The following is a 17,947-nucleotide window of genomic DNA, read 5'->3' as shown; positions in this document are numbered from 1 at the left end:
GATCGTCCGAATGGCCAGAAAGCACGCGAATCATGGGGCCCAAGACACGTGCTCTAATCGGTCGAAATCACTCTCACTAATGGGCTGAAATTCAACCGATCTATGGGCCGGAATTCTGAGTACGAGTGGGCCTAAATCTCTCCACATATGGGCCAAATTTACGCGGACTTATGGGTCAAAAGTCCTCGGCCCAATGGGTCAAAATTCGAGCAGTGAGCGAAAATTCTGGGTACTAACGACTCGAAATTTCCCGGACATGAAATTCCGCACGGCTGCTCAAACTTTTGAAGGAAATGAAATTACCCATTCTGAAATATTGAAAAAATCGAAATACGGATTTCAACAATTCAACCGCTACAAAAGAGATACTACAAATTTCAGGAAAACAACACGACTTCTTCCAACTGTTAAATGCCACATCTTAAAAGTGGCAAATAGTTAAATGTCTCACAATCACTATTCACTACAAGTCTACAACACCCAATTTTCAGATGAACAGATGATGTAACTTTTTATTCCTCCATGCATATAACTACTCGATCAAAATTATACCACAAATGGAAGCAGCAAAAAGCTCAAGCGGGCTCGGCTGCGGCCTCCAACATCCTGATTTATAAGCAAAAATGTTTCACCACTTTGACGTAACAATCCACCCAAGTGGCAGAACACCATAAATATCCTGAATTGGCTGCGATCGATATATAGCCGGGTTACCCTTGACAGCCGCCACAGAATGATATGGCAATCATTGTTGAGGCCTCTCGTTCAATTCCATTCCAACAGTTACCGCTGCTTACCACTCATCAACATTCAGCATGCCTGTAAACGTTTTTTCAAAACCACAACACGGTCAACTCCTTGTCAATTTACTCTGAAGGGAAAGATGGGCTAATAGTACTAGTTTATTCTTAACAGAGTAATAATGACTCACTCATGTGAATTGGAGTATACCCCGGTCCAAGGCGGCGACAATGCTTTGATTCGCCAACAGGTGGTTTCACTATCAGCTGACTGATGAGCTCTCAGCATTTTCACGTAATTCTCAAGCGTATGTGCATTCTCGTCTATCTTGTCGTTGGATACAGTATCCTCAGCCAACTTGACTGCAGCCCTTTGAGATACCTCAAAATTGTCTCCAGCCAGCTGCACCTGACGGGCGGTTTCTTCTCTTCCCAGTTGTATTAGAACCACAAGTAGGCTTTTAAGCTCAGTTAGAGCACCGGAGGTCAGAGACATCCCTTTGAGATGCTCCACAAGTGCCATCTCCTCCCCAGGGCTGCACAAATAAAGTTGACGGTGAGTTGAAAAAACAAACGGAGAATTGACGTCTTAAGAAACCACTCGGATTTTATTTTATTTTATTTAAAAAAAAAAACTCTCAACAGAAGCCGCCTACCTTCCAGCTCGTATCTTGCCACCTTTCTTTTGTCGCCTTGCCCCTCTTGACTTGCTGGCACTGCTAGATATGACGGAAGCACTAGATTCCTTTGTTGACCTGCACGAGCAGCATTTAGAATTTCGTATGGGTTCAACAATGTTACTCAACATTGATTGAAGTTTCAGTTGATCCTAAAGCAGGAGGACTTGGAACTAAATAGTGAAAAAAAGAACTAAAAACAGAAGATAAAATTGGGTCAGAGAGGATGCGCAGATAAAAATGGCAGATGACACACCTTGTGGTATATGCACTCATTTCGCTGAAGCTAGTGCTGACTTCTGAAATGCTGTCGTCTTCAACATCCATAAATCGGTCTTCAGACTGGAGCTTGGCTGCAAGTGACAGTCTCCTCTGCCGTACAGCAACATAACGGGCCAGATATTTGCCCACCTTTAGCAATCCTTCCTGATACTCAGAAATCAGCAAAGCAGAACATTCCAAAGCTGCATCTCTAACAGTATCAACCAGATCTTGCCTGCTGTGCATATAAGCTACCCGAAGAGCTTCTTCCCATTCTCTTGCCGTGATAAAGTAACCAACACCTCTATCGACATCTGAGCAATACTCCAGTGCTATTTTAGCAGCATCTCCAGGTTTCCCAAGTGCTTGGAACTCATCACATAGGTCATGTGCTAGTTGAAGAATTTCTTCCTTTTTAAACTTCAGAAGACCTGCAACAGTGAACACACCTCTCCAATCCCCACAATCACGATACGCCTTCAAAGATTTCTGATACGACGAACAGCATTGATAAGTTATTGCAGCATCTGCAAAGCATTTCTCTTCAGAAAGTTGATCACCCCATGCCTCAAGAATTTGATGCCTTTTATCTGGGTCAGTGAATAACTGGAGCCCCAAAGGGAACAATTGAGGGTTAGCGTTGAGGAGTTTCATACAGTCCTCATGATACTCGTCGCCAGCAGAAACAATGTTCTTGAGAGCACTTTCATATCTTCCGAGTCTTAAATCAACTGTGTACTTCATAATAGCAGGAGGAAGGCATTCAAGACTCTTGAGAAAAGGAAGGAACTCTTTTGGATCTTTTTGGGAATTTAAAGCTACTATAGCAGAAAGATTCAGATCATACAGTCCCAAAGCAGCATTAAAAACAGCTTCTGGTTCGGTTAACCATAGCAAGTGCTTCAGGGACTCTTCAGCAGATGGGTAGAGCTTTCTCCTGGCATCATCAACCCCAAGAAGTTCCAGTTCTCGGATAACTTTTATTCTATTCAGTGCTTCCTCCAACAGAGGAGGTTCGCTACGGGCTAAAGTAGTCAGTATGCAGAGTTCTCTTGATGAGCTTTCTTCCACCTGCACCTCAAGGGCTTTTCGAATTGCCATCAGTACAGATGTGACTTTGTTGTCTGACAACAGACCATGAGTATTTACAGTATCAGCCACAGAGGTTGCACAGTGATCAGGAAATGATATGTAGGTCTCATACAATTTGCTGCTGACATTCTCATTCTTTATTGAACAAACAAATTCAGTGATGTGGCTAAGGTTATTGACTTGTTTAACAAAATCTGCCGCTGACTTCATAAAAGATTTCCAGCCACAGTAGTCAACAACCATATTGAAATCAATCCGATGGCGCCTTACCATGTCAAATGCATCTCTAAAACGTCCCTGAACCAGTGCCTGAACAATTGAAACAAGGACCAGCTTCCTGGGGTAGATACACTCCAAGTTACCACGGGTGGTTTGCATTATGACAGCTGCTTCATCACCATGGAGAACACCAATCAGCTTTGCCCCCTTTTCCCATACAGTGATATGCTCTTTGCTTTGCTTTCCTCGAGGATGACTCCTGATATGGCTATCGGTTGTCACTTCGCCATTTTTAAGTAAAATCTCACTGATATCCACGATGAATAAAAGATCCTGCTTAGTAGTCACAAGCAAGTGGGTCACAACCTGCTCTTTTGCTCCATAAGCACTGGAATAGAATGTGAAGCTGCTACAGTTACTGCTTAATAACCTTTTGCCCACATGCAACTTGCTGCTATCATCAAGTCCAAAGAGAAGTGTCCTAACCATTCCATTTTCATGGCATTGAACAGCAGTCATCCAAGGGCATGATGTTGGAAAAGTATGGTCGGAACCTGTTTCACTAACTTGTACCGGGGCAGACATTCTAAACAAATTCACTTTTGAGCAGTATTCAACAACCCTTCCTCCACTTAACTGAATAAAGGCTGAACCTTCTTTTGCTGGATTTTGAGATATTCCAATAACTGCAGCCTGCAGAGGCATTTTCTTCGATATTTTTGCCTGCCAACCTGATGAACAGGCTGAACCTAGCAAAGAATCCTCGGAACATACAAGTTCAATCTCATTGATAAAATATGGCGAGTCATTTTTCTCTAGAAGGCTACTAGCTTCACTGGACCTCATTGGTGTTGAAGAGAAGGCATCAGCGCGGCAACAAATGCCGATCAAGGTACACGTATCAATCCAAGTCAGGTGCATATAGTTATTCAATGTTGACTCAGAAAAGCAAGGGTCAACACTTATGCCACTGCCTTCAAACTCTTCCCAAGTATCTGCCACCGGAAGTACCGACACACACAAGCTGCCATTAGAAAGATAAGCAGCAATATGGTTTTTCGAGTTATAGGATAGAAAAGAAACCTCATTCACAGCACAAGGAAATGTAAGATGGAACAAAGACATGGGGGGTGGCATGAGACCCAAACTGAGAGGAGTTACAAGGACATGGGAACCATCAATAACAAGCGCAATTGAAGTCTCACTGACAGCAGTAGTCCAAGCAAACCTGTGCGTAATAACCTGACCACCTAATGTCCAGCAGATGAGATGCATTGGTTTTGTTTGATCCCAATAGAACCTCACCCCTTCTTTCTTTGTGTATCGCAGTTCTTGTTTCAAGTACCAGTGATTGTTACTGCAGGACCATACTTTGATAACATCATACTGGCCACAAGAGACTAGAGCAGCTAAGAGTTCAGAATTGCAGTTCCATTTTAAAGCTTGGATGACAGCCTCTGCTGGCTCATCAATGGAAAAGTGGCTCCTTTCTAAGCCATTCTTTTCATAGAATACAATGAGAGGGCACTTTCCCTCTGTCTTCCGGTCATGGGCAGTGGCAACCTTGGCTCCACTTGGCATCCAATCAAGTGATGCTCCTATAAAAGCCTTGGTATCTGAAGAAGAATGTATATTTCCTGATTCACGTTCCCAAATAGTAAGTTTCTGAGAGCTCCCTTCAAGCCCACCAAGAGTAGCAAAAAACTTTCCATCACCCCGCCAAGAAATAGAACTTTGGATGTGACCATTGGGACTGTTGATATCACCTGTAAGATCACACTGGAAACAAGCATGTGTAGAATGAGAACATTTTAGTCATATCTTTAGTCAGATCATGTAAACAAAAACTTACATGAGGGTCGAGAGAAGTCTCAAACAGCACTTCCCAATCGTTTGTCATGATGAGCAATTGTCCAAACCCGGTCGTAACAGAAATAAGGGCCCCATCAGGACTAGAAGCAATGGTCTTCACACCACCCTCCAGTCGTCCCACAACTTCAGTAGTTTTCTCATCCACATTATACAATAATAGACAACCGGTTGATGAACCAAGCAGCAAAGACTCCTTCTCCATTAGATAATCCATGGCAACTATGTAATCTCCAGGTTCAAGAACAACCTCCTCTGCATCAGAGTCTAGGGTACTTTCGCTCCATTGCAGTGATTGCTGAAAGACAAAATAGGCAATCAGCAAAACAGAAATACTAGCAAAAGAAAAGGTAATAATCATATCGACTAAAAAAACAGATTATATACTCCCTTCGGCCATAAATATTTGACGTTTAGGACAAGATTTGATCAAACTTTCAAAATTCCAACCATAAAATTTATACTAGAAAAAGTTTATAAAATATAGCAAGTTTATGATATTACTCTCCTTCCATTTATATATGACGACGTCGTATATAAACAGAAGCAGGAAGTACTTTCCAAGGAAAATCTACAAACACCATTACTTTTGTTTTAAACTAAGAATTTGAGAAATTATTGATGGTTGGAATTTTAAAAGTTTGAAAAAGATCTTGTCCTAAATATCAAATATTTAGGTTAGAAGGTACACGCTCAGTGCTACCATAGCAAATTGAAGATGATGATGTGTTTGTTTGTTTCGTTGTACAAAAAAAAAAAATCATAGTGTTCTGCCCAAATTTAGTTAGCAGTATAAACGGGTGTATTGACCCAAAAAACTGGAATCTGAGAATCATACGCATGGTAAATTAACACCATATAATATGTGTATCCCTCTTGTACTGAGCGTGGTACTACTATTGCTACGTTGCGAGGCAAACAATAAAACGAAGATTTCAAGCAGTATAACAAATTGGTGAGCAGAGGAACCGTACCTGGGTGGGGGCGGGGAGGTCGACGGAGTAGAGGAAGTTCTCGGAGGAGACGAAGAAGGCGCGGCGGCGCTCGGCGTCGACGGCGGAGACTACCACGGTCTCCCCGTCGAGCTGGAGCTGAAGCTTCTGCGCTATCCGGGTAACCACCTTTAGGTTCTTCATCCCCCCGCCGCCGGTGGCCGGTGGATCCCTTCCGGCCGCGGGAGGAGATCCGGGGAGAGACGGAGACGGAGGGAGGGAGGAGGGTGGAGGGCGGCGGGTGGAGCTCGCCGGAGTTGATGGGCCGCGGCGGCGGGTGTCTAGGGTTTGGGGAGGTTTTGGCAAAAATATGAGTTGGGAGGGCTTCAAGGTGGGGGGCTCGATCCCCCACCCGTGTCGATCTGGGCCGTCCACGGAAGATCCGAGGGTTACTGTTAAAATCGTTTTTATGTTTTCAAAAGGGTTCTTGCTAGCAACGACCAGGGCATATTTGCAAACTTAAAATAACTTGGGAATAAAACTTTTATATATGTGTTTTTAGTGATCTAAAACAAAGAATGAAAAATAAACTAAGATGAAAAACTTCAAAATCAACTCCAAATTTAAGGTTGGAAATTCAAATTTTAGCTTGTAAATATATTTACTCATATAAGTAGAAGCGAAAAGATGAGGCTGAGCTGTGTTCTAGAGGGTTGGAACTTTTCAGAACCCTTTCTACTCGGAAACGGAGCTACAAATTAATACATAATTAATTAAGTATTAATTAAAAAATTAAAAATAAATTAATATGATTTTTGAAGCAACTATTTTATATAATTTAAAAACATATTAATTATAAATTTGAAAAACGTGCACATGGAAAATAAGTGACTGGATGTTGGGTACGAGAGAAAAGAACACACCCGAAGTACCGAGCAGCAGTGAAAATCAAAGCGCCCTCCCTTTAAAGAAAAGAAAATCAAAACACACTCAAAACGAATTTAAAATTTTCATTTCGAATGTAGGAATTTCACGATGAACGATTCACTTTAAGCTAGAAACGGAGAATTATTTCCCGTGCGAGCATGTTAAATTGTTAACTCAGTACAATCGTGCAGAAAGCCTATTGGAAAAATCCAACAGAACAAAGGTCTCCAATTTTGGGGCTGTTTACACAACGTAGAAATCTCACAGAATCTAAGCAGGTAGGAGTATTTCGATAATTTTTTTACCGGTATTTGATTTCAAAGCCTTCTTTTGTTGCAAACTTCTGATTAAGGGAGAGAGAAACTTCGACAATATTTCACCTGCACGAGCACGATTATTTGCTCGTTTGCTCCATGCATCCTGACATCTTTCTCAAAATTCTTTGAGGACATCACACACAAAGAGAGAGTAAGCATAATCAAACAGTTTACTCTAGGTGATCAAAATACTGGTTCGACATCATATGTACATCAAAATTGAAACTGTTACATCCTATCCGGCTTCGCTGCACCATACGTATCACTAGTAAGGAGCCCATCAGTCACCAAAGCAATTCTTCTCACTTGAGGAACCCCAAATTCATCACTCGACATTCCACCACACTGACAGAAGATAGATTGCCAACTTCCTCTAAACAGGAATGACTGCAGGAGACAACTTAAAGGCTACAGACTTTTGTTGTTGAGTTGAAATGACTATTAGTTAGTAATAACAACTAATAAGTGACCAAATGGATTTTCTAATATTGTTTCAGTAAATACACCGATGGAAACTTTTCATCATTCTCTAAACTTTATCTGAAAATTACATGTACAATGGATGGGCTAGCCATCACTATTCTCAGCTCTACGGTATAATGTGTAAGCATTGTCAAATTGCCAGCCAGCAAGATGCACAATATTACCATGTAATCACCTGGATGAGGAAGTGGGTCAGCAGAGGGACATAACCTGGAATTTTCTGGTGATATATAAAATGCATTTCCACGAAAAGATCACTGTACAGAATTCGCAGCTCCTTGTGGCTAGTACTTGTAAGAAATTAGTCACTATCTAGCGGTAATCCAACACACCAGCACCCAATGTAAATGGAAAGGTTAGGGAACCTGCATGCAAATAAGATCATTAATAAGATCTATGGCAGCAAGCCAGCAATATAGTTTTTAATGGTAAAAGAATAATATAATAAGTACCATCAGCAGGGCCATTGATGAAATTAGTATGGCTGTGTAGACCTCCTGCGACGATATTGTCAATTGGATTTTGTGTTTGATCACAATGAGCCCCAATCATGGCAGCGATGTCTGGGGGCCTTGTTTGAAGAGCTTGTTCTACTTGGTCCATAAATATGCTTGATTGGTTTTCCATATATGCAAAAGTTTCTATAGAGGTTGCAGCCCTAGCTGCTGCTATGCTGAACATCCGACACAGCAAGTTATAACGTTTTGTTTGAACCAACTGAGGATCACCATCAAGTGGGAATGAATAACTACAGTTTGGAGATCCTGATTTAGCATCCTTTCTCCACCTTTTCAAGAAGTATTGAGGAGGAAGGTCCTTGATATTCCTGGTGTCAAGTACCTTTAGCATATGGCGGCATGGAATGCCTACGAATTCAAACCCTTTACAGCTACAGTTTACCATGGAATTAAGCGAATCAAATTTAACAAAATGATCTTTTGGATTGTCCTCAATGACTACCCTATACTCAGAAATTGTGCCCATCTCACCACAGTTGTATAACATGCAATCCATGTATAACTCAAACTCCCTCTCGAACATTTTAAAGGCAGCAGGTGTATATATATTGGAAGCTTGCCTTAACACTCGCATAGGTGGTGGCTTCTTTGTACTCTGACTAGCATCCACATCAGCCTGCAATTCTGTTGATCGGCGGTCACACAATACTCTTTCAAACTGCTTGAAGAAACTCAAAAGGTCAAATTCTAGGGATAAGTGTTTCTTAAGCTCAGTGCCCAAGCTCTCCTTCTGCTGGACACTTTTCATATCAGCACAAAATGCCTCGCGGCCATATGGTAGTGCCCATTTCTCCTTAAGAGAGAACAAATCTGCTAGCCATTGATTATCTTCTAGGTCATACTTTTCCAACATTTCTCTCCATGCTGTCAAAAACTCAGGCTCATCTTCAGAGTCAAATAGGCATTTCTGGAAGCAGTAATCTAAGGTTTTTGACCCATGAAATGCTTGACTCAACTGCTGAAGAGCGTTTTGGTAAATTTGCCAGACACAATAACGATGGGCTGTCGCAGGCCAACTTGCTGCAACACCTTCACTTATTGCATCAGATCTATCAGTTAACAATGTTTTGGGCTGAGTTCCATTCATTGCCATCTTAAAAGTATCAAACAACCATCTGAAAGCCTCCACACTTTCGTCATAAAGCAATGCAGCAGCAAAGATAACAGTTTGCTTGTGATGATTCACACCCGTAAATAAAGCAAGTGGCCTACCATAGCCCTGCAATGCATACGTTGAATCAAGACATACCACATCACCAAAGTGGACAAAATCCATGATAGACTTTGAATCTGACCATAGAAAGTTTGTCAAGTTCCCATCATCATCAGATTTTACTGCAAAGAAGAATGAAGGGTTATCATGTTGCATCTTTTGCAGGTACTCTAGAGTAGCACCTACATCACCATAGTGAGGAACCTTTGTACACTTGAATCTTTTGTTACTTCTACCTTCTAGAGATGTTGCCATGATATTTCCAATTATAAGATTTTGCCTGTGGATATTAGCATCAGCTGAACCATCAACCAAATCCAGTCCATCATCTTGACCAGTTTCTGTACTTTGTGATGTTGCCACAAGATCAGAAGGTACTGTTGCACCAAGCTGGTGATTATGGAAGGTAACAAATTCTGTTACATGATATTTGCCATTAGATGTAAGTCTAATGACCATACACGCTGGACAACCAGTTCGGGTCTCTGGGCGAGGCTTCTTTACTCTTTTTGCCCCTCTTTTCTTCTCACGGAAACCTTCTTTTGAACAAACAAACATCCTTCTTGTGATGACATTTTCAGCATTCATAGTCATGCTTGCCCTTCTCACATTGAAACCAATTTTCCCAGCATACATGCTGTAAAATTCATATGCCTCATCTTCACTCCCAAATTCTGGCGTCCTCACAGTATCATCAACCAGATTTTCTCTCGCAGCCCGTGCTTTAAGCCTGATTTTCTTAGCCTTCAGCATATGCATTGTAGATGCTGTTGCAAGTTGATGGTTATGGTTTGGTACAAACTCTGTCAAACGGTACTTGCCGTTGGTATTAAGTCTAATGGTCATGCTCGCAGGGCACCCAATTCTTGTTTCAGGCCGCGGGCACTTTGCTTCTTTGGTGCCCCTCTTCTTCTCCCGAAAACCTTCTCTCGAGCAGACAAAAGTTCTCCTAGTGATTATGTTCTTTGACGTTGTCCAGAGTGTTGATCTCCGGACAAAGAAGCCCACCATCTCTGCATACGCATTGTAGAAATCGTATGCCTCTTTTTCGCCATCAAACAGCATATCTACCTTTGGCAACATCTTCTCATCACAACAACCAACGTCAGGACTAACATCAGCCGCCGCCACATCCTGCCAATCACAAATTGCAGCACAGCACAATCAATAAGAAGGAGGCGATATATGAACATATCCCTCAACACCTAGATCAAGAAAGTCACATAGGCAACTATAAAATCGCAGTACCACGTTTTGTTGTGGATTTGCAGGATTCACCGCTGGTGGCAGGGTCGGCACATGATGAGGCCATGTTGCATATGGAGGCAGGAGGACTACATGGCCCGGCCAAGACAGCTGTGCTGATCTCGGGTCAGCGGCAGGATCAATCACTGCATGAACAGGCCTCAGGGTCCGGACCAACGGCAGTGCCACAAGCTCCGGAGCATTTTCAGGATCTTTCTCCTTCGCGCTACCCCCGCTATTGCTGGACATTGTGTTCTGTAACCTCACTCATACAACAAGCTTACTTGATAGAAACCGGTGAAGCTTCTCCTAGGTGCCCGTCTCTCTCCTCCTTGTCAAAAAAAGAAATGGAATGAAAAAACAAAAGAAATGGAATGAACAAATGCACAATCTGTTATCTCTCTTCAAGAACTAACATTCTAGTAGTAGAATGCAAGCACGATTGATGTCAAAAAAGTTCTACTCGACGGGTCAGAAGTATAAAGAAAGGGGGAAAAAGAATGTGCTTAGAGGCGGCGCGAGACTAGAAGCAGCACACATAATGTAAAATTGTAAAGTCAAATTTGACCACGCTTACAACGAAGATCACCGAGCTAAGTAGGAACAGCACAGCGAATCCATGGCAGGCTAGCTCATCTCACCGCAGGGGAATCAAAGAACGCACCTGTACCACCCCCACCCCTCCTCCCTCTCCGGCGATCCGAGATGGAGACGCGGCCGACGGATGACACGCACCCGCGCCGCTGACCCCTCTCCAGCGGGGCTCCCTATGCCGGTCGCGCCTCCGCAGCCACCTGCTCCTCTCGATGCGCCGCCGCACGTCCGCCTCGCTCCTCCGCGGGTCGCTGCGCCGCCGGCCACCGGCGCTTCGCTCCGCTCGCCGCCTCGGTGACAAGAGGGGGATCTGGGGACAACCGGGCTGAGGAGTAAGGGAGGTGGTTATGGGCTATTGGGCCGAAATCCACACCGCGTGGACCCACGGGCCGGATATATGGGCCTCACGCAAAAGCAAAGTGGGCCGTAGCATCAGCCCAGATCGTGAGTTAAACCGCAACTGAAGCAGACCCCCTCTGCCGTTGATCTTGTGCACTAATCTCGAAACAAACCCGGTGCAGTTTCTTCAAAACGAAGTGCCCTGTTCGTGCTTACGGTTTCGCAAAGTGCAGTGTCTGAAGAGAAGACCGAATACTGTACTAAATACAGTGGCCAGACACGTGTAGACGAGTACCATGTCATGCTAAATTGCTACTAGTTTAATGCTCGATCAAGTTCGGAATGGGCAGCATGCCGGCCATGTCCCTATTGAGTATTGGCAGTGTTTTCCCGTTTTAGTTACATGATTAGTACGCAATCCTCCTTGATTTGACAGTCCAGGCTCGCTGGCGCGTGCCACTAGATAAGCCTATCCAAATTAAATCCCGGTGAATATAACCTCAAGTATTGGTGTATGATATCATTGATTGTTTGAGGCACGTTTAACCATTTTCTTAATTAAAAAATTATATGTAATGATTATTTATTTTTATTGTAACTTGATTTATGTTTTTTAAGCACGACTTAAAAGGTTTTCATAGTTTTATTAAAAGTTTAAATAAGATGGATGATCAAAAGTTTATTAGAAAAAGTTAATGAAACCATATATTAAAAGATATATTAAAAGACAGATATAGCATATCTCTGTCCATCCCACTCCTGTCGCCGACGACGTTTACGTGTGACCTGCCGGCCGGCCTCTCGCTAGCTATAGCTCGATGTATATCGATCTCTCCCATGTACAATACACCATGGGTTACATCCGCGAGACGACCGTGCCCATCTGCACAGCCGTGTTGACATGACGGCTAGGCGGCTAGCTGATCGGTGAACGGCTAGAAATTAATCACCAGCATATATATATATATATATATATATATATATATATATATATATATATATATATATATATATATATATATATATATATATATATATATATATATATATATATATATATATATATATATATATATATATATATATATATATATATATATATATATATATATATATATATATATGACGACAGGGAGCATTTGCATCAGTGGCATTAATCGTAGCCAAACTTAACGAGCAGTGTCAAGCTAACCTAAGCTAGCACATGATCACGAGAACACGCTAGAATCGACATGTAGTACGTATTGTGTCCCATTAATTGCTGAACATATTACATCCTCCGTCGGCAGAAGCTTCCAAGCTAGCTGCAGTAGGTTACATCGTCCCAACTGTCTGTTTGCCACTCTGCCGTGTTGAAATACTTTGCATGCTCGATCTTGATCCGACCAACACTCTCAGCAGGTAGTCGTCGAGATTCATCTGCTGCTGCATGCTATTAGCTCTGAACGTCTGAATCTCCTGACTTTCCTCTCTGCCTGGGTCGCGATGCAACGACGACGACGTACGACGCGCAATTGCGTCGGCCGGCTAATGCATGGCCAGGTGCCTGTCGCTGGCGGCCGAATCGCGGCGATTTCCGGTTGGACGCAGAGGCTAGGTCGTCGTGCATGCAGGTGTCGGGCGGCGCTTGGCTTGCCGGCCGGCGACGTACGTGAGGCGGCCGGCCAGGATGTTATAAGCAGCATATGCAGCTGGGAGACAATTCGAGTGACAGTCAAACTGTCGATAAGATTCAGAAGAAAAAACTTTTTGAGATTGTATCGGATAAACACTCTTTACTTTTGGTTTGCTGACGTTGAAACGGTCACTTTGTCGTCCTAACTAACCAACTATTTTACCTGCGGTTGCTGGTATATATTTTTCACGGTCAATGGCTCAATGCGATAAGTGTAACTTGCAGTGTACACGTCTGACATATAAGATGGGCGTTGATTTTTTTTTCCCTTTTGTTTTTCACCCGCAACAAAGCTAAGTCAATAGAACGATATGGAGCACTGCACCTTATCCAGTTATCCTTGACTCCGTCTTTATACAATTTCGATATGATCGATATAATGGCACGCTGCGATATACTCATTCTATTCCAAAATAAACTAACCTTGTATTATAACATAATGCATTTTAATGCAACAAATTTAAACATCACATCCTAATATTTTGTACTTGTGTACGCACGACATACTACCTCCGTTCCAAAAAACACTTAACGTAGGAGGGGTTAATTTTTTTTTATAATGGAATAAAACATCCCGGCCTTTGCTCATCAGAGCTACAGCCAATTATTATAAAAGTAACACCCAAACACTGAGTGTAGTTCAAATGAATTAAACACACCCAACAAAATAAAAGATCAAACTAAGATAAGGAGAGCATATTTATTCAAGTCTATTTGTGAATCTCCATCCATAGTTTGCAAGGAGTTGCATGACCGTTGTCTCAAGCCTACGACATGCAACCTTCATAAGCTCTCGATCATCTTCACACATTTGCAACTGTGCCCAAAATCGGAACCAATATGTTGCCCTGAAAATCACCTGCATATATGAGATAGATAGTGATTTGTCAAAAACCATATTATTCCTAGTCAACCACAGAGCACAACATATGGCAGAAGCTCCTACAAGTATGAGTTTACTCTTCTTCTTGTCTACCCCCAAGAGCCAACCATCAAACATATTAGATATGGTAGTAGGAAGGTATAAACCAAGAGAGAACTGTACTGCTCTCCAAACAAATTTTGCATAATGACACTCTATAAAAAGATGATGAATAGTCTCATTTTTCATACAAAAACATCTTAAACTACCATTCCAATTTCGTCTTGCCAAATTATTCTTGGTTAGGACAACCCCTTTAAGCAAGTACCACACAAAAATCTTAATCTTAAGTGGCATCTTAAGCTTCCAAATAATCTTGTTTCTCTCAATATAACCATTATTAATTAAAGCTAGATACATCGACCTAACAGAAAATATTCCATTCTGATGATAATTCCATCTAAAGCTATCAGGGGATTGATTCAATTGAATATGTACAATAGAAGCACACAATTCATGCCAATATGCAAGATTCTGACCAACTAATGATCTCCTAAAGGAAACACTGAGTGGAACAGATCTCATAACATTAGCAATAGTAGAACTTTTCCTTCAGACAATAGAGTATAAAGATGGATATTTGTCTTTAAAAGCCAGGTTTCCTAGCCATTTATCTTCCCAGAACCTTATTTGTTTCCCATTATTTACAGTCTAAGAACCCATATCTAAGAAGGTATCTTTGACCTTCATGAGACCTGACCAAAAATAAGAATCGCCCTGTTTCTTATTAACTTGGGTTATAGACTGATTGTAGAGATACTTTCTCTTTAATAGATTTTGCCACACACCTTCCTCGTTAAATCAACTTAAACAACCACTTACTCAAGAGACACTTGTTTTGTATTTCCAAGTTATGAACCCCTAAACCTCCCTGATCCTTAGGTTGACAAATGATATCCCATCTAGTAAGTCTATACTTTTTTTATGGTCATCCCCTTGCTAAAAGAACCGTGATCTATAATAATCAATTTTTTGAAGAACCCCTTTTGGTATCTCAAAAAAAGATATCATAAACATAACTAAACTTGAAAGTACATAGTTAATCAAAACCAGTCTACCCCCAACAGATAAATGTTTTCCTTTCCAACTACTAAGTTTTTTCTCAATTATTTTCTCAATCATTTTCCAATCTCTATTATTCAGTTTTCTAACATGCATTGGTATACCAAGATATTTAACAGGGAGAGAGCCAAACTTATAACCAAAGATGTTAGAATACTCATCATAATATTCTTTTGCCTGACCAAAACAAAATAATTCACTCTTATGAAAATTTATTTTCAAGTCAGACAACTTTTCAAACACATATAAAATCAATTTAAGATTCTTCGCTTGTTGTAAGTCATGTTCCAAAAAAATGATGGTATCATCTGCATACTGTAAAATAGATAAACCATCATCCACTAGGTGAGGGACTACCCCATTCAATGAACCAGCATTTTTAGCCCTCTTAATTAATAAAGTAAGTGTCACGCCCAGAAATTCTCAAACCAGAATTTCTAAGCTGAATGTGCATTAAATCCCTGTCCAAGACCAGCCAGGGTACACAAACGACAATTGTTGACATACAGATCCACGTCTTACAAAAATAGAAAAGATTACAAATGCAGCGGGAAAGATAAAAGCGAGCTAAACCGGGAAGCTTGACTTCAGCAGCGAGCGACTCCACTCCACAGGCAATCCTTGACGGCAGCGACGAAACCAACTTTGACAAAACAGCTCCAACTAGGAAGATCTTCAGCTCTGGTGTGGGGGAAAAGAGAGCAAGACTGAGTACTACCCACTGTACTCAGCAAGTCATACCGGAAGAGGAGGTATGATGCAGGATATAACCAAAGGAAGCTAGGGGTTCTTTTGCATAAAGCAGGCATTTCAAAGCAGTAGTTGAAAGTAGTAAAACAGCTGTAGTAATTAATCAATATTAACCTATCACTGTCCAACGCTACACCACGTTGCAACAGGCCCAACCAACCACCTGAACTACACCAGTTCATTAAGCTAAACTAGGGGTGAGACTAATCACGGTGAATCTGGTTGATCGCCCATAACCGCGGGCACGGCTATTCGAATAGTTTTACTCTGGCCAGAGGTGTACAACTGTACCCACAAGACACGATTCCACACATGTCGCCATGCCCCGAAGTATCACCATGATACTGCAAAGGGGGAAATCGTGACAAGACCCTCCACATAACCCTCCCCTAACCATCCACACCACGCTAAGGTTTCACCCCCACCCCTCAAAAGGCAGTGGGCGGTCCCCTCTTGCGCCGCGGTGAATTCGGCAGCTGGACAACCGGACACCCCGGCCGACCCAACTCCATCACGCCCACCCTCGCCCCCGGTGCCTAGGAAAGGGTCGAGCTATACTTCAGATCAAGCAGTTACCCACTCCCGCTTGTGGTAAGCACGGTAAGTCTCCCAGGGTTTCCCGTGAACCGGTCCTTAATTGCCATGGGTGCGACCAGCAAAACCATGCACCCACAGCCCACCATTCAGTGTATTTTAATTACCTAACACCATTACGGTGGCACCAAACCAAAGCTATGCTCATAGTCAAAGTCTATGTAATAATGTGATCCCCGTGTGTGTGCTAGTTGAACTAAGCATGGCTAAGCATTTCCTAAACCAACATCTAGTCATTTTGATACCCAAGTTATCAACGGCATATGGTAAACAATATATAGCTGAGTATTAGGACCCATCCCACATGACATTGCAAAAGGATGCAACATTTAATAAAAATGCGGGATATTTGTAAATTGGGTACAATATGATCAAACGTATTGCATGACTTGCCTTGCTCTCGCACTGACGAGACCTCAGCAACATCTTCGAGAAACCGCGGATCGACGAAACGGCCGAAATCTACGCGACAAACAAAGCACACAAGCAAAACATGCTATAAGACTACTGAAACAGGAAACAAAACCATTTTTAATGGATTCTTTGCATTTTTCTTGATTTACTGAGACTTGAATGGACTTAAACGGAGCTCGGATGAATTACTTATGAATTTTAGAAGATAAACTGTGTTTTTACTAATAAAGAAAAGTCCTTAATCAATTTATTGCGCAATAAAGCCCAGGGCTGACGTCAGCAGAAGGGGGGGCGGGCGCCGACAGGCGGGCCCCGCTTGTCAGCGGTTCAAGAGAGAGGAAGGGGGCGCCGGCACGTGGGCCCCATTGGCAGCGGCACAAGGGAGGGAGGTGGCGGCGGCATGCTCGGCACGGCTCAAGCCGGCCGGCCAGCCATGGGGCGGCGGCGGCGGCACGCGCGGTCACCGGCGGTGACCGGCGGCGCGGGAGACGGCGGCGGCCGGCGCGAAGGCGGCGGCGGCGGCCGAAGACGACGGCGCACGCGCGGAGGGCGGCGGTGCTCATGGGAGAGAGAGGAAAGGAAGGAGGAGAGGGGATTCCTCACCTTCGAGCACGGCGGCCGGCGCGAAGGAAGAAAGCGGCGGCGACGACCGGTGATGCGGAGGCACGGACGGGCGGCGGCGACACCCTAGGAGAAGATGGAGAGGCGTTAGGGATGGAGAAAGCGACCGCGACGACCAAAATGGCCGGCCGGAGATGGAAACAATGGCGAGCACACCGGCGACGCGGGGAAATCGGAGCTCCGGCGGTGATTCGCGGCAACGAAGCGGCGGCCGAGGTAGCTCTCGCGGCGGCGAAGCTAACGGCGGTGGCGGGTTGGCGCGGCGGCGACCCTAGCGGCAGTGGCACGCGGCCGAAGGCGACGGCAAGCGGCGGCGCTAGCAACAAGCGGCGCAAGCGCGATAGGAGGCACGGGAGAGCGCGGCGAATGAGGGAAAACGAAAGAGGGGGCTCGGGAGAGTGCTTTTATGGGCGAGGGAGGGGAGGACGTGGCCGGGAACCCTCCCGATTTGGCCGGCGACGTGGGGAGGAGAGAGAGAGAGAG

The 17,947-nt window shown here is 43.4% G+C and overlaps 2 protein-coding genes across 2 annotated transcripts; both read right to left on the bottom strand.

Annotated features, from left to right (window-relative positions):
* Positions 1-375: 375 nt before the first annotated feature.
* On the bottom strand, positions 376-6,225 carry LOC4343611 (elongator complex protein 1). The gene is made up of 6 exons (XM_015792085.3): positions 5,833-6,225; positions 4,842-5,156; positions 1,674-4,768; positions 1,397-1,495; positions 932-1,276; positions 376-819 (listed from the first exon to the last, which is right to left on the bottom strand). The coding sequence occupies exons 1-6, from the start codon at positions 5,992-5,994 to the stop codon at positions 804-806; spliced, it is 4,032 nt and encodes a 1,343-aa protein (XP_015647571.1). The 5' UTR covers positions 5,995-6,225; the 3' UTR covers positions 376-803.
* A 961-nt stretch (positions 6,226-7,186) lies between these two features.
* Positions 7,187-11,405, bottom strand: LOC4343610 (protein FAR1-RELATED SEQUENCE 5). The gene is made up of 4 exons (XM_015792290.3): positions 11,158-11,405; positions 10,497-10,824; positions 7,970-10,382; positions 7,187-7,882 (listed from the first exon to the last, which is right to left on the bottom strand). The coding sequence occupies exons 2-4, from the start codon at positions 10,740-10,742 to the stop codon at positions 7,830-7,832; spliced, it is 2,712 nt and encodes a 903-aa protein (XP_015647776.1). The 5' UTR covers positions 10,743-10,824; positions 11,158-11,405; the 3' UTR covers positions 7,187-7,829.
* Between the last annotated feature and the right edge of the window lie 6,542 nt (positions 11,406-17,947).

Source organism: Oryza sativa, chromosome 7, assembly GCF_034140825.1.
Source record: "Oryza sativa Japonica Group chromosome 7, ASM3414082v1".
In the NCBI taxonomy this organism is placed as follows: Eukaryota; Viridiplantae; Streptophyta; class Magnoliopsida; order Poales; family Poaceae; genus Oryza; species Oryza sativa.
This window is presented reverse-complemented; position numbering and strand designations above follow the sequence as displayed.